The following is a 23365-nucleotide window of genomic DNA, read 5'->3' as shown; positions in this document are numbered from 1 at the left end:
ACTGGACATGTTAGCGTTTCTTCCTTGGGACTTTATGAACTCCACATTTTATAACTCTGCACTACTTGTTCTATCCGAGTCTAAATTCTTAGGTCATATATCTTTTGCTCTTTCTGTGCATTTTATTGTTCTCAGTCATTATTCATGTTATCATCTCAATCATTTGTCATTTCAGTCAACTGAGCATTATTATTTTGTCAGCTCTAAACATTAAGCCTAGATTGCAATTTATTTCTTCCTTGAAAGAAAAGTATGATTGCATTTCTTTTTTAATGAACGGTTTTACTCATGTAGGCCATTTATTTTAACTTCTTTCAGTAAATGCATTTCTACTTCAGTGTCATTACAGCTTTGGAATTATTTTACTTTTTATTCTGTCATTGTTTCTTTTAACAAATCTTCATACTTCTGTGGTATACATGTGCTACTCTGCATTTTTGGTATGTTTAGTGCCTTGTTTGGCCTGTATTTCACTCTCAGATCATACTTTGTTAAATTAAGTAATGCCATCTGCGTCTTGAAGAGACTTTGTACAAAAATTTCCTAAATAGGTTTATCATGGATTTATGGTCTCTTTCAGCCTAAGCATCTTCACCAGATTCATGAAATTTCACATATCTGAGTACCATTCCTAAAGTCCCTTCTTACTCACCCTTATTTCTTTGAGTTTGTAAATACAGCAGACCCAGAGGCAGCTGGTCTATTCTCTTGAAGGATCAGAGCTCCTATACAATTTTATACAGGCACTTACTTGTAACACGTCTGGTTTATTCTTATAGTATTCTAGGACTGGTGTATCTGCAACTATATTACTGAGCATTTCAAAACTTTATTCTCGTTTAAAGCTCTATTCCCCTGCTACAGCGTACTCTAACCATTTTCTTAGAGTCATATTTATCAAAGAAGTACTAGGTACAAACTTTTAACAAATAATGCCTAATTCCAATGATTCTCTAGGATTCACAGTTGTTATCTGATTTTGGTGATGGCAGAGTTGTTCTGATATTATGCAACAGTTTTTATTCCTTCTGATGTTAACGTGAGCTCTGATGCTATATTTCCTCTTTTTAACTTGAAAGTAAGTATTTATTTATAGTCTAGTCAACAGCTGCATCATGCTTATGCTCTTCTTATGTGTAGTCCCACACTAGGTCATCAGCTATGTTTACAACATCTTGTATTACTTACCTGTATGACAGCTTTGTGGAATACCACTGGTGCTGATGAAGCCCCATGTAGAAATAAAATGAAGTAGTATATTCCTGATGGTTTCTGACATGTGCACAACTTGGTGCTTTTTTCATGTAGCTTTATCTGCCATAAACCTTGGTTTGCATCTTTACAGCAATGAACTTAACATTTAGCATTGTTGAGACCACTTACTCAACTATAAAAATGTTTAATACTCTCTTTTAGTCATCTTATTTAGTCCTTGTGAATAAGTACAAATGGAAATCAACTTGTTTTACAACAAGTAATACTGTAATACTGTTCACACAGTCAATTTAGTAAGCTTGGAGATATCTGTACTCCTTACTGAGTACCCAGAGTACAACTCATATATGTTTTATTCTGCTGTAGCAGCAGAGCTGAGCAGAGTGATGTGTCAATACCTCAAGAAATTTTACTGTTCATATTTAGGCTTTCACTCATCAAGCATTCACAGGCTACCCCTGTCCATTAGGGACATAGGTGCCAAACCATGGTAAATTTGCAATTTCCCATCCATTAGTCCAAGTTATGTTTGTACAGGATGAGGGATGAGTTTATTCCAGAGAAGGGGTAATCTGTGAGACACAAACTTGTCCCACCAACATGGCCTGTTAATTTCACAGATGGGTATTTCTGATGTTAGTTGTCTTATGGATGTGCAACAAATCCATCAGTGAGGGATCACAGGATGGCTTGTAGGCTAGACATAGATCAACATGCAGCTGTCTGTAGGAGACTAAGTGACTTGGTGCTTACTCCCCGTGGTTTTTTTTTTTTTTTTTTTGTGAGTAACCTCTGTGATCTCTCAAGCTGTTGCAAGTGCCTGGTCAGGTACATGCTGAAGAGTGTGTTGTACTCAAAGAGTGGTTTTACAGAAGCGAAGAACAGAGAAACAGTTACCTCCTTGGATCTGGATGCCATGCCATTACGTATAAGTGGTGCAGTGTAGAATGACTTTCACACCACAGTAGACTCATGGTGGTCAAATGTCAGGCTACATGTCAACATGTGTTCCTAGATGCCTGACCAATGAATCTACTTTCTGTGAATTCTGCATCCATGGGAAAGAGAAACTGTTTAAGTCATATATATTCCAAAACTATATAGGAAATATGGATGGAAAGAAATTTTTAACTGTTCCCTGATGGCAAATTTCCTAAGCTTGCCATATAAGTATACCTCTTAAAAGTATCTTAGAAACAGTTTAGCCTCAGCAGGAAGCTATTTTCTAAATTATTAAAAGCGTCAGACAACTCCTATACATCTGGATATGTTAAAGCAAGATTTTTTTTTACTATCAAATGACTGACAGAGCCATACAATACAGACAGTGCAGTGTTTTGTAGTTTACACCAAATATTTTGTGAAAAATGGAAGAGACACCTCTTACTTTCTGTGGCAATAGTGTTCTTCCCTATTTGTTTGATCGCAGCAAGCTCATAGTCGCAGTGAACAAACTTTTAATGTGAGGTGTGACATTCATTGACTCCAACATTGCATACATCACCGAATGCTTAAAAAAGCGAACAGTGGTTAATCGACCCTATGTAAGCGAAAGCTTACAATATCGAACTGTCAGAACAGCGATTTTTTTTCAAAGGGAAAAAATCACTGTTCCAACATGGACAGACACAGATTTTGTAAACTAAGACAGTTTGGCCCCATTGAAATTAAAATGCTTATGTCATACTTCTGAATCCATTGTACTGAACATTTTCTGCTCGGGAAGTGTACAACAGTTTCAGCTGACATGGATACCATCACTTTATCTATGACTTGCGTGCTGCATCCCTGGATTCAGTTGCCTTTACTCTCAGTTGCTCACCAGGTAAATAGTGCTCAATGTGTGCTTTATCAGGCCAGTGGTCATGACCAGTGGATTTCTTCAACTTTTCCAATGCTACTGAGGGAACACAGACCCCTATACCTCTGCATCTCTGCAACGGTTTTAAATGGCAAGCCCAATATTTCTTTTCTGAAATCACATCCTGCAGGTTGTATAAATATCCTTCTACTAGCTGTATATCTTTCCCATGTTGTGATTTCAGTGTGGGATACACTGACCCCTATCACTCCTGGTGCAAGTTGTGGATCCTCCATTGCCTTCATGAGTGTGTCTGTTGATGTGCAGTAGATGGAAATACCCCTCCCTTTAACATTTTATACTGTAACATTTACACACCCATGCTTTCAGTATAGCAGTCTTCTGATAATTTCTGCTTGTGACAGCATTCCTTGTTCACAGTATATCACACATGCGTGCACTGTTGACCAAATGCCTTGTGGAGGATCTGTCACAAATTCATATAGCATTTTTTTCCTAGCAAGGCCTTTTCTCCACTGTTTATTGGACAGCACTAAGAACTAGGTCAGAGATTTTAGCAGTAAGTGGAAGTTGGAAAAGGTGGTTAAAGTTGCAAGTATTTCATTGTGCACCTAGTTGTTATGTTGGTGTTCTTGTTCCCAAGGAACTAAAGTAGATAGGATATAGGTTGCTATTACATTAAAGACTAAATGCTGATAACTGCAACTGTATGCCTTGTTAAAGTGATGTTTGCTATTCCTGGGGAATGCTGTTTTAGCACAAGTGTCAACAGAAAACTTAAAGAGAGACAACAACACACATTACAGTAAAAGTGATAAGGAAGTTCATGTTTCAGTACACACCAGAATTTAATTAACTACAGTATTATTGAAACTTATGGTACTTTCGTGTTATCGCAACCACATTTTCGCGCTAATGCTGGTTGCTTCTTCTTGTGTCAGCTGGGACTAATGAAGTATGACAAAACCTCACAGACATGTTGTCTTTAATGTGTTCTTGTTTTTAGGAAGGTTTCTCACTTCAACAGCTGAAAAAATAAGGTTTGAAAAATAGGTTTCCCCATTTACTGCCAGCATCTCAAGATGTCAATTAAGCAAGTCCCCCATTCCACTTAAAACGCATTCCGTGTTCCTTTTTCTCAGCCTTTGCCCTGAGAATAGAAAGCATCAGGAAAGAAAAGCAAAGCAGTACCCTGTCTAAACTCCTTACAAAGTAATCGGGAAGGGTAGACTGTTAAAACACGATCTTGGTGGTGGGTTTGTAAAACGAGTAAGGGTTTGCACATGTTAGGATTTGTGGCTAGTGTGCTCGAAAGCAGCTAATCCATTGGAAGTGTGAGTGTGTGTCTGTCTAACATCATACACTATGACTACCCACCCTCCTTTCAGGCCAACGTACATATATACACGCAGTCACTGTGATCGCTCGCTGAATTCAATGCTTGACGTCTTTCAAGCATGCTAGCCACAAATTCTCAAATTTGAACCCTTACTCATTTCACAAAGCCACCACCAACATCCCAGAAGAGTTTTTCACAGTCTACCCTTCCTGATTACACTCCCTTGCTACTGTTTGAGTAAAAGACAAGAACGTCCAGCACGTCGGAAATTGTGGTTGCGATAACATGCAAGTACCCATGTAACATCCATCCATCCACAACCCCTTTTTCTCACTTTTCCACATGGGGCTGGAGTGTTACATCAACAGAGATGATCATCTAGAGCCAAGGATCACATTGCTTGTTGTCACATCTCACTGCTTAGAGTATATTCTTAGACTTCTCATGCATCTATGTTTTATGTTTAATTTTATTTCTGGATATACTCCTGATGTTGAAATTACAAGTGGTTTAGAAAGAAAAAAACAATCATAATGTGCTTTTTGATGTTCAGTTTCACTGACTCATTTTTTTTCTCTCGTTATGACCCCACCCACAATATAATGTCAACTTACATTTATGCAATGATTTACATGTACCAACAAAGCATTCTGGGTAATCAAAACCATATACAGCATCAGATGAGCATCTGCTTACCAACATTATGGTTTCACTAATAAATCATCATATGATTTAGAATTCAGTGTAATCTACTCCACCTGTGGGACACATCTGACAAACTGCCTAACTAGAATATGAGCCTCCTCTGTTGCTGAACTTAGCATAGAAAAAGTAGCCTGTACACTAATGCAGGTTGTGAGGCATTGTGGGTTCAGTCTTTCATGATACCATGTCAGGGGTTTTTAGCTTCAAGAAACTTTTCAAGGTGCTGTCCTTATCAACAAAATTAATTGCAAAAATAACCCACTTTGTACATCAAACTCTGCACATTTGGATAAGGTATATGGTAAGATTATTTATCAATAAGGGTTTATTCACATTTGCTAAAGAAACTTTTTTCAATAAACTTTAACTGGCATGACAGTCTGTATTTAAAAGCATTGTAAGTTCCCTAGAAGAGTTTTATACCCTGCATCTCTCCTTTCATTATTTCCTGTCTTTTTAATAAGGACACACTATACATAACTGTTTCTGCATGTATATAGGCAGATGTAAAACAAAATTATGGAGGTTTAGTGCAGCAAAAATAAAAAAAACTTTACTGAGTATTTTTTTCTTACTTAGAAATTGACTGTGGAAGTCCAATTTTAGTTCCAAATGCAGACCTAATATCAAATTCCACAAGATTTGGAAGCGTGGCACATTATCAATGCAAAGAAGGTTTTTATCCTGCATCAGGAAGAAACACCTCTGTCTGTATGGAGAATGGAGAATGGGATAATGTGACATTATTATGTAAAGGTAAGTCCTGCAGTGCTGTATATTTCAGCTCTGTTCATATTTTGTTAAAGAATGCAACACAGAACATTTCTGACTTAAAGTCAGGTTTTAATCCACAGACTGATGGATAAAAGAAATCACATTACTTTGTAATAACAGTTAGACAGGATGGTGCTTTTATGAAGTTAACATGGTAGTGTGGTGAATTGTGTCTTTATAGGTTCACAGGTTCATAGGTGTTTACTAGGCTAATGACCACAAGGGACTTTTTAAGTCTAGCCATACGTTCCAAATATCTGACAAGTGCTTGTATCCTTGATAAGTGTAGGCAAGGGCTTGGAGGATGAAACATTTAGAAATGGTGGCCTGGAAAATGAACCATTTACAGGCTGCCTGTATCTGTTATAAACATAGGTGCCAAACCAGGAATGAATTTCCTGTTCCCCATCCAGCTGTCCAAGTTACACTTGACTTGGTTAGGGAGGAACTCTGTTTCACATGGATGGAGTGCCTGTTCCAGAGACTGGTAGTCTCTGGGATACATACTTATCTGTCTAGCAGGCCCTATTTATATTGCAGCCAAGGTTTAAGTCTTTAGATTGGGTAATTCCTGTGCTGATTGTTTTACAGATATGCAGGAGGTCCATCAGAGTGTGGTCTGATGCCTTGTATGCCTGGCATAGTTCTCCTGGCAACAAACCTGTAGGAGACAGAATACAGGGATAGGGCCTTGAGGCATTCTGCATAGGACATGTTATTTATGCCTTGTATTCTTTTAGCGAGGAACCTCTGTGGACATTCCAATTGTTGGATATGCCTGGTTAGATGCATACCAAAGGGGGTATTGTACTCAATGGCAGGTCTGCTAAATGCATAATACAGTGGAACAATGATTTACTTGGACCTAGACGCCATATCTTTGTTTAGAAGTTGAACAACATAGAATGATTTCCCCACTACTTTAGACACATGATGGTCAAAGGGTAGATTACTAGATTACTCTTGATGTCTTTCCGCAAGTCACTAACTACTGGATCATCTCTTTAGGGTGCTTTGTCAATGTGATAGCTACCAGGGGTGGATGACTTCCCAATGTGATACTATTATGCATTTCTTAGCCTTTAGTTTTAGTCCATGGCTCTGACACCAGTTATTTGTCTGTGTCAGCCCTTCCTGGAAAACATTTTTGTCAGTGGGGAATTCAGTGAAGTTCCTAAATGACAATCATCTGCAGATTTAGTCAACAAGAGGCCATTGACATTGGCCTTGACTTCAGAGAAGTAAATGTCAAAAAGGAGTGGTCTCAGGACCAATCCCTGAGGATCTCCTCTTGTGAATGGCCTCTTTGTAGAGGTGGACTCCACTGTTCTAACTTCCTGGGTCCTGTTTGTGAGCCAGTTAGGTATCCATCGTGTGACATAAGGGTTCGTACCTAACCTCTTGAGTTTGTCAACAATGCCGGAGTGTGGTATTGTGTCAGATGCCTTGGCCAGGTTAAGGTAGGCAGTGTGAACCGTTTTGCCATCATACATTGCTTTGGTGACCTTCTCGAAGAAGTCCACCAGTTTGAGTAGACATGACCTGCTCTTGAAGAAAAAAAATTGGGTTGGGTCCAGTGTATGGAGGTTTTCTATGTCATTATTGATAATTTTCATGCTAGTTCTTTCCATGGCTTTACATATGAGAATAGTGAGACTTATGGGTCTGTAGTTTCCAGGGTCTGTAGATGGCCCTCCTTTGTGCTAAGGGATGATTGTTACCTTTCTCCATTCATGAGGTATGAAGCCTGTGTGGGGGCTACAGTTAAACAGTAATTCCAAAGGGCCTGATAGAGCATGTTTTATGCTATTTAGAAGACATCCTGGGATATTGTCTGGGCCTACTGATACAGTGTTCTTGGCCTTAGAGACCATTAAGGATCTTTTCCCTAGTGGTAGCAAGGGGGAGTTATATTTGATAGTATTTCTTGAGGGAAGGTTGAGGAGGAGAGAGGGGTAAAGCTGGAACAGAATTTGTTGGCTAGTAGGTTTGCTATATCTTCTGGTTCAGTATAGGTGGCTCCATTAATAGTGAGCTCTGCACACAATTGTGTATTGCCCTTGCAATTGTGGACATAATTAAAGAATGCTTTGTGGTTGTCCTTGGCCTGGGAGGACAAATTTATCTCATATTTGGCTTTGGTAGACATTATTTGTCCTCTGAGTTGTTTAGTTTGATGAGAATGCCTTTATCCTGCTGGGTGCTGCACTTCCTAATTTTTGCCATAATTTTGTTCCTTCTGTTATACAGCCTGTTGTTGTGAGTCCACAAGGGTGGCTTGTTTTTTTAGTTAGTTTGTACTTCTGTCTTTTGAGTACAGCTGCCACTATACAGCTATTAACATACTTGTATAGGGTTTCTGTGAACAGTTCCATGATGGCAGCAGTGTTTTCACGGTTTATGGGGCCTTGATATTTTGCGAGGATATCAATAGTAGGAAGTTAGCCTTACTTTAGTTCTTGAATATTTTTATTTCAAAGGAGACCATGTTGTGGTCTGACCTTACCAGAGAAAACCTTACACTAGGGGGGAGTGCGGCATTCTCCCATATTAATTAGGACCAGATCCAGTATGGTTGCACCCCGTGTTGGTGTATTGACAATCTGGTCCAGGGAGTTTGTGTTTACAAAATCCAGAAATCTCTGTGCCTGTATGTTTGGTGTCTTATATGATTCGCAGTTAATAGTGGGGTAATTAAAGTCACCCATGAATATGGTATTAGGTTGGATGGTTAGTGTTTCTTATAAGTTTAAAGACATGGTATGGGTTTCTTGGGTCATAGAGGGGGACCTATAGATTACAAGGAAGTGGTGTGGAATTTTGCCTATGGTGATTTGAACATGGAGAAGCTCATGTCCATTGTCATGTTTGGCCAGCCTTGAAGCAAATTTGTTTTTGATGTAAATCAAGACACCTCCACCTTTAGTCCCTGTCTGAGTAGTAGCTGGTCTAAATGTGTGGAAAGCATTATAACCTTGCACTGTTGGTGTGCTCTCCTCTGGCTTTAAACCATGTCTTGGTGACCACACAGACTTTAGCTTTCTCTAGGGTGAAGAGAACTTCTAGGGAGTGGAGTCTTTTGTTTAGACTCCTAGCACTGAGCAGTAACACCTTTAGATTTTCTTGGTTTTGATTTGCTATGTCAGAAGTACTTTCAGTTTGGCATTGCCTAAAAAAGGCACTGTGGGGGAGGACAATGTTTTAGCTAATATTCCAAACCTTGAGGGGAGAGGTGCAGACCATCCCGGAAAAAGCAGCGTGATCTGTTGACCATCTCCTTCCATGATGATAAATATTGCACCCCCTTAAAATAATACCAAGAACTAAGCCAATTATTAAAGTTCATCATCTTTTGTTCATATTGTGGCATCATCCTTGGAGAAGGTAAAATGCTGTTCAGTGCTAGGCTCATACCAGCCTGGGACACATATTCTGAGAGCTCCATGATGTCTCTCTTCATGTAGTCTAGGGATATACGTCTCAGGTCATTTACACCCACATGCATTTTGACTGTGTCATACTGGCACTTGTGGTCCAATGACCTGAGTGCATTCCTAATGTGGTAGATTCTGGCCTGATAAGCAACTGACCATGACTTTCTCCTTACTCAGCCTGGTAAGAGGGACATCAGTGTGTCTCACAATGGAGTCTGCAGTGACCAGAATGTTGAATTGTGCGGTGGCTTGCCTTATGGACTTAGAAGTAGAGGCTTCATGAGATGTGGCCGTATGTGTTGATGTGGGTGTTGTTTAGAAAGAGTCCATGCAGGGCTGCTGAAGATATTTGTTATGTGTCTTTCATGTAGTAGGTCTTTGTGGTTTAGGAAGGTTGCATTTATTGCATCAGCATATGTGGGTCTTTGTGTCTGCTTGAATTGTGTGTGATGGGTGTAGAGTGTGTACTACTGGCAACCTTATTGACATTAGGACTACTTTTATGTGAGAGCTTTGCTTCACAATGTATTTTTAATAAATTATTAAATCTTGTGTCACATTTGCTATATTTTCCTCTGAAATTTTATTTTAGTAAAATGAGATTTGACATTATTGTTTGGAGAACTTCAGCATTACAAAGTTATCCCACAATCTGTTTAAGAAAATGCTTAGTACACTTGGATGTTTGCTGTTTGAGACACAAATCATCACAAACAATCAGAAATGGTAAACAATTTCATTTTATTCTGAGTCAGAGAAAACTGTGGATTCTGAAAACCACTAAGTAGCATTGTGAAGGCCTTCTGCTATCCAGCAACACTGCTAAAATTGTAAAACCCAGATTTGCCTCCAGTAGACATCATACCAGCAGTAGAATATTGCAGCTACACAGTCATTGCAAGTGTTATGGTTACACACTACACAAATAAGAGATTATGAGATTCAGTTAGGTTCATAAGTATGTATGTATGACTTCTTTGAGTCAGTCACCAGAGCTGTATATGAAGGTAAAGTGGTTCATACAGCCTTCCTTGATCTGGCCAAGACCTTTGATACCATTCCCCACTCAGGAATCATATAGAAACTCATTACGCTAGGCATCAACCCCTATATCATTAGGTGAGTTGCAAACTGTCTCACAGGTAGAACCCACAGTGTGAAACTGTCTGACTCCAAGTCAGACTGCCGACCTGTCATGAGTGAAGTCCCACAGGGTCAGGTCCTGGGTCCTCTCCTGATTGGTATCTACTTCTGTGAAGTGCAGGCCAACACGAAGGAACTCTGGCTGACAAAGTTCGCAGACGATTGCAAGTTGGGAGCTATTATTAGCTCCTCAAGTGATGTTGACATCATACAGAAAGGCCTCACTGAGACCAATGACTGGTGTCAGAACCATGGCCTTAAGCTCAGTGCCAAAAAATGTGTCGTCATCCGCTTTAGGAAAAACATGGTTTCCATGAATTACCACATTGATGGTAGTCCACTGAACACAGAATGCGTTGTAAGAGATCTGGGAACACAGGTTGACAGCAACCTCTCTTTTGGCCACCACTGTGGTCAGAACATCCTTCTATGTGGCACATCTCATTACTAAGGGTTTGCATCCAGGAAGAAAGAGGTCATTGTCTCCCTCTACTCTTCCCTCATTAGGCCAGTCATTTAGTACAATGCCCCATTTGGCATGTACCTCACTAAACACCTACAACAACTGAAGAGGCTGCAAAAGTACATCACAAAGAGGATTCTAGGCCTTAAAGATTTGTCCTTTATAGGCAGACTCAAAAAACTCCAACTTTTCTCTGTCTCATATTGCCTACTTAGAGGCAATCTCTGATTGACTTACAAAGCCATGTCTAACCCAGCTCTGTTAGAAATGCTACATCTAATGAAATCCCAATCCCTCTACACCACACACTCCAGAGACTAAAACCTCATTATCACAATCACCAAAACATGCTGGAAGGACAGGTTCTTAACCCAGAGACTGCCCATGCTATGTAATAGACTTTCCATACATGTCAAGCAGAGCACCTCACTGGCCCTCTTCAAGAGAAATCTTGATGAGTGGATGGGAAATAGAAAATTCACACCTGGGATCACTTCAGTGGCTTTACTCGACAGAGGCATGGAGAACTAAGGTCGGGTGGCACGATGCCAGGGTAATCCTATGGGCTAGGCTTGTAAAGGCCCTAGGGCCATTAGCCTAGTACACAACTATGAACCTATGTGCTAGTTTAATGACCACAAGGACCATTTTAAGTTAAGTCTTTTAAGTCAAAACATACATCCCATATGTATCCAATAAGTTTGGTGCCCTAAAGTATATTGTATGAGGTATGTGTAAGCTAGGGCATGGGTCGCCAAACATTTACAGGTTGCCTGTATCCATTAGGAGACATAGGTGATAGACGAGAGGTGAGTTTTGGATTTTCCATCCACTGGTCCAGGTTATGTTTGAATAGGGTCAGGGAAGAACTCTACTTTGCATGGATGAGAAGCCTGTTTCACAGAATGGTATTCTCTGAGACATATACCTGTCCCTCCAACATGATGTAAGTCTCTGGATCAAGTAGTTCTGATGCTGTTTGTTTTGTGGATATGCAAGAGGTCCACCAGAGTGGCAACCTTGGACACCCTCTATGCCAGACATAGATCACCCCTCAACAGACTTTAGGAGACAGATTATAGGGATAGGGCTTTGAGGCTACCTGTATAGAATGTGTTGTTTATGCCCTGTATTCTTTTTGTGAGAAATTCCAATGGACATTCCAGTTGTTGCATGTGTCTGGTCAGGTATATACAGAAGGGGGCATTGCACTCAATGATGGGTCTGATGAAGGTTGAGTACAGTGGAACAATGACTTCCTTGGACCTAGATAAGGAGATTGACAAATGTTCATTGTAAATTAATGTCATTATTCATACAAAGACTGAGTAATGAGATTCATTTATAATGAATATTTGAACATTTGTGAATCTCAATACACAAATTAATCTTCTTAATACTAATTCTTTGTATATTTGGATGACTGCTGGGTCTGCAATATACTCGTTGTGAACTCCTGAAGTTAGCTTACCACATATCGCCATCTATATGCTAGATGTGATAATGCATGTGATGCATGCATTAAGCAATCAAAAATGCCTAACAGGGTGTGATTTATTGGGGAAATAATGCAAACCCAGGGGTGTTCTGGGGCCTGATGCCATAGGGTTACTGTATAATATTTTTATATTTTTGATGTAAAATAATTTCTCCTCCTAATATTTCCAACTTGCTGTATTATATGTAATTGTTGAAGGAAGTATTATTTTTATAATTTAAGTTATGTCAAAAAGAATGTCTTTGCACACACACACACACACACACACACACACACACACACACACACACACACACACACACACACACACACACACACACTTTTCTTCTTTTATTCACTTTTTCTTTTGTTTATATAAAGCACTGTTTAGTGAGTATAAACATGGTGACCTTTTGCTTTTTACTGTCTGAGGTACAACTTAATATGCTGCTTTAAGTGGCAGACTTGTTTTTCAGTAGGCAGTACTGGCACATTAACACCCTGCTGAAAAAATGTCCATTCTCTGTTCAGGGTGGTGATGTACATGTCATCTAGTCTCTAATAACTCTGAAAGTAAAGGGGGCTGTGCTGTGGTTCTGAGCTAAAAGAGTGCAGTTTGAATGTTTAAAATGAAAATGTTTTGAGTTGTCCTGAATGTATAAAAGGGATGACATGATACCGCTTCCAGATTTTTGCATAATGTCCAGATGTTTGCCTCAAAATTTACATCTGTTCCTCTTAAAATGTGTGCTTTTCTGGCGAATCACTGGAACGATCTGAGGAATTAAATCACTAAACAATGGCATACATTTGAGTTTCAGACTTCATATCCTTTAGAAAATGCATTTTAACACAAACCCTGTTAATCTAGCTACTTTCTAAGTATATAAGAGCAATATTTAAAATTTGTCCCTATTTTTGGGCCTTTGTTCTCGCTCTTATGTCAGGCTTTGGGCTAAGAGGTTGAGAGGTATGGATGGCATACTATTCATGCATGAGAACAATCCTTCCCAGACATGACACAGTTTTGGTACATGCCTCCATAGCCACATCTGTGTGTCAGAACTGGTAGTGCAGGCATTAGAATGCATTCATATAATGCCAGCAGAACCAATTCAAATATTTAGACTGAATTTTTATTGTGCTACATAGGCCTATGAACGTGTATATCTACTCTGTTACTTAGAAGTTGTACACTGGTATGTAAAATAAATTAAAATGGCTAAATATTACACTGTAGCAAGCCCAACTATTATTTTGGACCCCTAGAGTCCTCATGAGCCTGTTCAACTTGATGATTCCTGCAGCCATCTTTTTAGACTCAGGTGTGTATTCCAAGTGTAACTCCTTTTGAAATTCCAGGGTAGGTGTTGTAATTCTGGGTTACATCTTTGTGTAAATACAGAAAAAAAATGAATAGCATATGAATAGAGCATCATAATTAAACACACTTTTAATATATTTTGCATATATTAATAAAATGCATATTTTTTTTTTTTTACAGATATTGACTGCGGCAGTCCTGTGTTAGTACCATATGCAAAAGCGATAAAGAAGGGAAGTACAACATATGGAAACATGGTGAATTATCAGTGTATAGAGGGATTTTATCCTGCATCAGGAAGAAATTCCTCTACCTGTATGGCAAATGGAGAGTGGGAAAATGTCACATTATTCTGTAGAGGTAACAAACAGTACAGTATGTTCTACCAATGGATGAGTAATATATTCTTGATATTTTCTGAATACTTTTGGCACCTGTGTCAGTCAATCATCAGTCCTGTGGACAGCCGCAGTGGTGCAGCGGTTAGCGTTGTTGCCTCACAACAAAAGGTGTCCTACCTCTACTGGACACAGATTTGTTTCCCATTGTTGTGAAATTCCAAAATTTGCTGTGGTGACAGACTTCCAGGGGGTCATACAGTTAGATTTTGGGATTGCTTGTACTGTCTTTATTGTATCTCTCTTGTTGGTGATGTCAGCATACTCATTTACCATATTAATAATAATAATTTATTAAACTTTTATCAGCCCTTATATAATCACAGAAAGTATTGGACAGATTCCAAAAGAGGGCATGTCTGGGATTCCTCAAGAGATGGCTTGCTTTTGTGTTTTGTTAAAACTTACAGACTAAATTCCCTAATGGGTTAATGACTGTACATGCCCATCCCTCATCATGAAAGGAATAAATCCAGGCACAATGGCCATGCTGTAGGCCAAAGTCCTTGTGCACAGCAAATCTGTCTGTATGTCAGACCTGTTATTACAGGCAGGCTTTCTGCCTGTAATACCAATAATGATATATATATATATATATATATATATATATATATATATATATATATATATATATATATATATATATATATATATATAGGTGAAGTAGCATGGACATGAGGATGTCCTCTGGAAGAGCTCCGCCTGTAGGGTGGACAGGTGAATGCAGACATGACAGTCAACACAGCTGTCATACCTGCATTCTCCCCATCCAGAAAGAGGATGCTGAAAATGTTATTTTACTGGTAGAACTGGAGAAATTATAATGCAATGAAACTATATTCAAAACTGAGCAGCCTAGAGCTGAGAAAATGTATGTGTCAAATTTTGGAACAAATATTAAATGTGGGAGAACCCAGTCACATGGCTAGATTTTGCAGTAGCAGTAGTTATATCTATGAAAGCTAAAACCAGGAAAAAGCCTGCTACTAGTGATGGAATTTGATGATTTTTTGCATCCTTTTATTATTGTGTTACAGCAAAGTTAATTAAGTGCAATGTTTTAATTGATGTTAGAGATCTGCAGCGAGTACTAGAGTCAGGTGGTATGGCCATGTTATATTTGTAAAACGAACTTGAAAAATTAAATAAAGAAGAGATATGTTATATTATATTACATTTCATTGTTATGTTATGTTTGTAAAATGATGTAGAAAATTTAAATACGGTAGAGATAGCAAATGCACTAAAGACTGTGGTATGCGCTGCCTTTTGAATTAGATAATGAGACCCCAGTGACTATATTGGTTGGAGAGCAGGCAGTGCCTTCTACATCATGCCACACTGACCCTGAAGAAACTCCAGAGCTGGCTGACCTCCAGGTAGGCTAGGTACATTTTAAAAGGCACAGTGGGAAGATGGCATATTAATCAGACCAAGAGACAATATAAGTAGGATTGTAGGGGAAGAAGTTAAACAAAACATTCCCACTTTCTGCCTGTACTTTGAATTACAAAATGATTTATTGTACAGAGTAAGCAAAAGCAGAGAGGATATAATGTGCTTCAGATGCCCTAATGTTTCATAATTTTAGTGATGAAATTAGCACATAGTTATGTGTGTGGATACACCCAGGAATGAACAAGATTAAATCAAAGATCTGAGCAATGTCATTTCTGACCACGAATAATGAAAGAAACTACGAACTTCTGTACTGGATGTCAGAAAACAGACCGTCACCTAGGCTTCAAAAATCCTTTGATTCCAATGCGTGTTACAGAGGTGCCATTTGAGCATATTACGATGGACACTGCTGTGGGACTGATGACTGGTAAAAATCCAGCAATGGGTTTTATTATACTTTGATGTCACAAAGAAGCACCCTTGTCTAATAGCACATAACTGCAGTCTGAGTGATGTCTTTATGGAGGTGTAGGGCCTCCTGGTGCCATTTAATGCTACTCTGTTTGAGTGTCAGTAACAGGTCATAGGTTCATTCTCCTCCTGTCCAATGGGGTTATGCAATGCTGAATAAATGTGTTACCTGATGAAGGGGGCTTACAGGACATAAACATTCACAAACATCAGTCCAACCCATGTAATCTCCACAGAAATGCAAAAAAAGTCAAAGAGGGATATGAACTTACTGCTAGAGTAAGAGATGAGTAAAGTTGCAGAATCCTTACTTTACAGGTATGCCTTGACTATCACAGGTAGGTAGAGTTCTATGCACTGTGGTCTTACCTGGATACACATACAGCTGTCATTTGAAATAGTGTGAGCTACATGAGAATGTGTGTACAGTACTGAACTGTGAACACTGGAAAACAATGTGTAACATAAAGTCACTAATGGCTAATACATGCAAGGAATGTGCAGGATTGCAAAACTATCACGATACACACACATTGCACTCCTGAACACTACATATATATACTAGAACTGTGATAGACTGTGAAACTGTAACAATTCATCATGTAGCACTCCTGAGTAATACTTATATAGTAGTACTGTGACACACTGTGAAACTTTAACACTACACCCCTGTACCCCTCCTAAACAATACATACATACTAGAATTGTGATAGACTGTGAAACTGTAACAATACACTCACATAGCACTCCTGAGCAGTACTTATATACTAGTACTGTGATAGTCAGTGAAACTGCAACAATACACTCCCATACCACTCCTGAAGAGTACATATATACTAGTACTGTGACAGACTGTGAAACTGCAACAATACACTCACGTACCACTCTTGAGCACTAAGTATATATTCGTACTGTGATAGACTGTGAAAGTGTAACAATACACTCCCACAGCACTCCTGAACTGTATAGGTATACTAATGATATGCTAGATTGTGAAACTGAAACAATACACTCATGTACCACTCCTGAACAGCACGCATATACTAGTACTGTGACAGACTGTGAAACTACAACAATACACTACCATACCACTCCTGAACAGTAGATATATACTAGTATGGTGATAGACTGTGAAATAGAACAATACACTTGCACCGCTCTCCTAAACAGTACACATATACTTGTACTGTGATAGACTGTTAAACTGAACAATAGACTCATATACCACTCCTGAACAGTAAATATATAGTAGTACTGTGACAGACTGTGAAACTATGACAGTACACTCACATAGCACTCTGAACAGTACATATGAACTAGTACTATGAGAGACTGTGAAACTGTAATAATTCACTGCCATACTCTTCCTGAACAGTACATATATACTAGTATTCTGATAGACTGTGAAAGTGCAACAATAAACTCCCATACCCCTCTTAGATAGTACATATATGGTAGTACTGTGATAGATTGTGAAACTAGAACAGTTCACTCCCATACCCTTCCTGAACAGTACATATAAACTAGTACTGTGATAGACTAGGAAATTGTAACAATACACTTCCATAGCACTCCTGTGCTGTATATATATATATATATATATATATATATATATATATATATATATATATATTTTGTGTGTATGTGTGTGTGTGTGTGTGTGTGTGTGTGTGTGTGTATATATATATATATATATATATATATATATATATATATATATATATATATATATATATATATATATATATATGTACACACACACATACATACATACTCCCATAGCACTGCTGAACAGTACATACATACTAGTACTGTGATAGATTGTGAAACTGTAACAGTACACTCCCATACCCATCCTGAACAGTAGACATTAGTAGTAGTATGATGTAGTGTAAAACTGAGACAGTACAATCACGTACCACTCTGAACAGTACATTTGTACTAGAAATGTTACGGATAGTGAAACTGTAACAATACACTCACGTACTACTCCTGAACAGTACATACGTGCTAGTACTGTGATAGACTGAAACTGTAACACTACACTCCCATACCCCTCCTGAATAGTACATATATACAGGTACTCGGACTGTGAAACTGGAATAATACACTCACGTACCACTCCTGAGCAGCACTAATATACTAGTACTGTGATAGATTGAGAAACTGTAACATTACACTCCTATAGCACTACTGAACAATACATATATACTAGTACTGTGACAGACTGAAACTGCAACAATACACTGCCATACCTCTCCTGAACAATACATATATAGTAGTACTGTGATCCACTGTGAAATTGTGACAGTACACTCATACACCTCTCTGGAACAGTACATATATATTTGTACTGTGACAGACTGTAAAATTGTAGCAGTTTTATTTATTTGACATTTGTTTACCGGGATAGTCCGACTGGGTCACATAACCGATTTTCAGAGGAGGCACAGGGAGAAAAGCTCCATATAAAAACTTAGTTTAGCATATTAAACAACTCCATATTTTTTACTTTAGTACACATTACCATATACCATTACAATATATTACCTATATGGAAGAGTAATGTTTGCATTATGACCAGTTCACTAAGGTTGTGTAGTAACAGTATAATATTTACAGTTTACATGTTTGCACAAGCTGTGATAAGCTTCTCGGGTAAATAGTATTTCCTTAGGGTATGTTTCAGTGTCATGATCAGATTGGAGTGGGAAGAGTCAGAGTATTAGTCCCCTGGTAGACATGTAAGTTGCTGGAGATAGAGTGGTGCTTGGTTTTGTAAAGTTTGATATGATAGTTAGTGGATTTGTTTTGGGGGGGGGGGGTTAATGAAATAAGAGGAGGTTTAAGGATAGAAAAGTAGATTAGACTGGAGTGAGGCATGTACATAGCCATGATTTGTTTAAGTGTTCTTTTAGGGAGGCTTTGAAGTGAGGTGTGCTAGGAGTCAGTATAATATTGGGTGGGAGGGTATTCCATAACTTGGAGATAGATTATGAGTAAAGTAATTTTCCTTGGTTTCTGAAAGGTTTGTAGGTATGAAGAAAGTTTTTATCTTCTGATCTGAGTGTTCTGTTTGGTTTATAATGTTGGACTAGGTTAACTAGGGCGGAGCAAGCTGTGGACCTGTTGAATAATTTGTGGATTGTGGTTAGATATATATAAGTAAGGTGGTTTGATAGTTCCAGCCAGTTTATTTCTTTTAGTGGTATGCAGTGATGTGCACGGTAATTGGAGCTTTTTGCAAATGTTGCTACTTTGTTTTAGCATTTTTCTAATTTGGTCTTGGAGGAATTTTGTAGATTGGTTAGTATACAGGATCCATAGAATAGTGACAGGAGCAGGAAGGTTTTGGCCACTGTGGCCTTGGAGGAAGTGGTAATAAATTGTCTGTTTCTGTAGAGGAGTTCTAGTTTTATATGTGTCCTCTTGATATTTTGTTGAATATGAAGGTCAAAGTTGAGTTTGTTATCTATAATAACACCGAGGAGTTTGGTATCTTGTACAGTTTCTAAGATTGTTTTGTCAGCTGTGAGAATATTAAATTGGTCTGGATCTAGGTTGGTATTTTTGGGGTGAAAGACTATAATTGTAGTTTTTTTGGGATTTAGAAAGAGTTGGGACTTTGTGAGCCATGATTCAATTGCTGTGAATGATTGCTGAGTTTTGATTTGCAGTTCTTGTAGATTAAAGTTGAGTCTTCTGTGTATTGAATTAATGTTCCTGGGAAAGAGGGTGTGTAGATTATTGGTGAATATATTGAAAAGTAGGAGTCCTAGGATGGACCCTTGGGAGACTCTTGTAGGGCTTTGTAGGAAGGGTGAGAGTTGGTTGGACCATTTCACAGCTTGCCTCTAATCATGTAGGTAGCTTTGTAACCACTGAAGCGTGGTTGTGGAGCTTCCTATTTTGGACAGTGTGTCTACCAGTAAAGTGTGTGATACTGTGTTGTAGGCTTTTGATAGGTCCAGGAATACTGCTGATACTAGGTGTCCTTTATCCCTGCCCTGGTTAACTGTGTTTGTGAAGGATAGTAGTGCAGTGGATGTACTATGGTCAGGCCTAAAGCCATGCTGAGTTTGAGTGAGGATGTTGTTTTGGAGTAGATATTTCATTCGTTGTTGGTGACTACACCTTTCTATGATTTTGGATAATGGGGATAGAATGGATATTTGACAGAAATTAGATATTTCTGTGGAGTGTCCTCCTTTATGGATTAGTGTTATATGTGACATTTTCCATATTGTTGGGACTGTACCTTTTGAAAGTGATCTGTTAATTAGGATACGTATTGGATCTGCAACTGAGTCAACTGTGAGTTTTAGGTATTGGGGTGAGAGGTTGTCAGCTGATGTGAAGCCAGGTTTTAGTTTGAGCAGTGGCTTTCTAATTGTAGAGGTGGGTATAGGCTGAAAGGAGAAAATATTGTTGGGGTTATTTTGTTGGTTGTTGATGTAGTTATGGGCTTGATCAGTAGTAGGAAGAGTTGAGTTATTTAGGTTTGAGTGTAAGTGTGGGTTGGGGTGTGCTGAGTTAGTTTTGGAGGTGAGTAGGCCTGATATGGATTTTATGAAGTATTTGTTGAATTCTTCTGATATTTGTGATGGGGGTATTGGGTGAAAGGGAGTGATCCTTGTTAGTTCCTGGATTAAGAAGTGTAGTTATAGAGTGCCAGAATTTTTTGGGGTTGTATTTGTTTTGTACCTGGAGGTTTGAGAAGTAGGTTTCCTTACATTTATCCACTAATTTTAGTAACTTTGTTGTATATTGTTTTAAAGGCTTGGAGATTTTGCTGGGTTCTGTTCTTTTTCCATTTTTCCCAAACTACGTCTCTTTGTTTCATGAGATCTAGGCAATTGGTGGTTAACCATGGGGTTTTTCAGGAAGGCTGTATTGAAATACTGTACGGCATCATTGAGGGATAAGATTTTTATTGGTGACCAGTTAATGCTAGTTATTATGTTGTTGAGGGTTTGTTGAAGTCTAGTAGGATTTCTGACTGATTTTACAGCGTGTTTGCTAGGAGGGTGGGTGTTGTCTCTGATGGCAATAGCTGGGAGATTATCACTTAGTGAGACTGAGAGGGTACCTGAGGAGGAGAAATTGGAGGGGTGAGATACAAGAATCCAGTCTAAGGTAGAGTGGCTAGTGAAGTCTGTTGAATCTAGTTGAGTCTGTGATAAGTTTTTTAAAACCATATAGTTTAATACTTGCGGTGGGGGAGTTTGCAGTGATTGTTTGCCAGTTTATGTTTATGTCACCTAGAATAACTGTTTCTACCGTGTTTTCAGTAGTCCAGGATAGTATATCTTCCAGGACTGGTATATTGTTTCCTGCAGGGATGTAGACTGTGATGATACAGATTTTTTTAGAGTTGTTGAGTTTTAGGAAGGTTATTAGTAATTCAGCATTTTGGAATTTGGGTATATTGTGGAGGTATAGAGTTATATTGAGTATGGAGGGATAAAGGAGGGCTATTCCTCCACCTTTCTTTTTTGGTCTGTCTAGTCTTATATTGCAAAGTTAGGAGGTTTAATTTCAGTATCTTTTATGTTGGGGTTTAGCCAGGTTTCTGTCAGGACTAGTTCTGGTTTATTGTGTTCTATCCAAGCATATAAGGAGGTTATTTTATTGCATATACTTCTTAGGTTGATGCTGAATAGGCTTAGGTTTTTGGAGTTTGTTTGTGTATTTGGTCTGGGGTTTGGATGTATGTCGCCACTTTGTAATAACTTGTGAATTAGATAAGAATATAGTGGGTTGCACTTAGTTTTGAGGTTGAGATTTAAGGTAGTGATTGTATTCCCATAATATAAGTACGCTTTCCAGCTTATTTTTCTAGTAATGGAAGAATTATTACCGACATCGTAAGAAAACCTTGGAATATTTTAACAGTTGATTTAGATATTAGTAATATCATGGGGGATGAACCCAGTTTTCTATTTAAAAATGAGAAATACCTTAAGAGGATGCTATGTTACCCTAATAAAGGCCAGATAGATAAAAATATAGATAAGAAGTATGGTAACCTTCCCTGTAAGAAATGTAATTTTTGTAATTTTGTAGACACCGCTAGTTGTTTTGTATAGTCATATTATGGGAATACATGTAGGTTTAATGTTGTGGCGAATTGTAACTTGGAAAATGTGGTCTGTTTGGCTGTCTGCAATGCATGTACGCCTTTTTATGTTGGAAAGACCAATAGGAAAATCCAATTTAGAATCAAGGAACATTTACAGAGCATTAGGAATACAAATGCCTTGGCCAAACATGTCTCAATATATGGTGTTAATCATACTTTTAGGTTTTTAGTCATGGAGATTATCACACATAATGAAAGGGGAGGGGATATTATTAATAACAAGGAGATATCAAAGACCAGGTGCATAATAAGGCTGAGGGCAGACACAGAAAAAGGACTCAATGATAGGGTGCCACTTAAACCTATACTAAAGAACAGGAAGCTTTTTAAGTAACAAACATACATATTTTTTAATTGATTTAAATTGAAGAAGTTGTTAAAATTGCACCTTAAATGTCATGTTTTTATGTTTCTATGTTATATTGAAGGCTGCTGTTACGTAATGAAAGTGTAGTTCCTTTATGACTGTGAAAGACTGTGAAACTGTAACAGTACACTAACCAACCATGCCTGAACAATACATATATACTAGTATTGTGACAGACTGTGAAACTGTAATGATATACTCCTGTAGCACTGCTGAACAGTACCTATGTAGTAGTACTGTGATAGGCTGTGAAACTGTAACAATATACTCCCATACCACTCCTAAATAATACATGTATACTAGAACTAGTACGATAGACTGTGAAACGGTAACAATATACTCCCATACCACTCCTGAACATGTACATATATACTAGTACTGTGACAGACTGAAACTGTAACAATACATTCCCTTACCCCTCCAACAGTACATATATAGTAGTAATGTATCAGACTGTAAAACTGTAAACATACACTCACGTACCTCTCCTGAACTCTAAGGATATATCTGTACTGTAACAGTACTCTACCATACCACTCCTAAAAAGTACATATATACTAGTGTGATTCCCTGTGAAACTGTAACAAGGCACTCACATAGCACTCCTGAACAGTACATATATATACTAGTGTGATGATAGACTATGAAATTGTAACAGTACACCCATATACCACTCTTGAACACTACATATATATTTGTACTGTGATAGACTGTAAAACTGTAATAATACACTACCATACCACTCCTGAACAGTATATACTAGTACTTTGACAGGCTGTGAAATTGTGACAGTACACTCCCGTACCACTCCTGAACTGCTTATGTATACTAGTACTGTGATAGAGTATGAAAATGTAATAATAATACACTCAACATGCCATTCCTGAACA

The 23365-nt window shown here is 38.3% G+C and overlaps 1 protein-coding gene across 2 annotated transcripts in view; it reads left to right on the top strand.

Moving 5' to 3' along the window:
- SUSD1 (sushi domain containing 1) overlaps positions 1 to 23365 on the top strand; it is a 1084671-nt gene that overhangs the window by 588668 nt on the left and 472638 nt on the right. For both annotated transcript variants that reach the window (XM_044061072.1, XM_044061071.1), the window contains exons 9-10: positions 5661 to 5837; positions 13877 to 14056. In XM_044061072.1, coding sequence (XP_043917007.1) covers positions 5661 to 5837; positions 13877 to 14056 — 357 coding nt within the window. The remainder of the gene's footprint in view (positions 1 to 5660; positions 5838 to 13876; positions 14057 to 23365) is intronic.

This window comes from Protopterus annectens, chromosome 2.part0, assembly GCF_019279795.1.
Source record: "Protopterus annectens isolate FY-2018-M chromosome 2.part0, PAN1.0, whole genome shotgun sequence".
NCBI classification, from domain to species: Eukaryota; Metazoa; Chordata; order Ceratodontiformes; family Protopteridae; genus Protopterus; species Protopterus annectens.
Note: the sequence above shows the minus strand (reverse complement) of the source record. Positions and strands in the feature narration are given on the sequence as shown.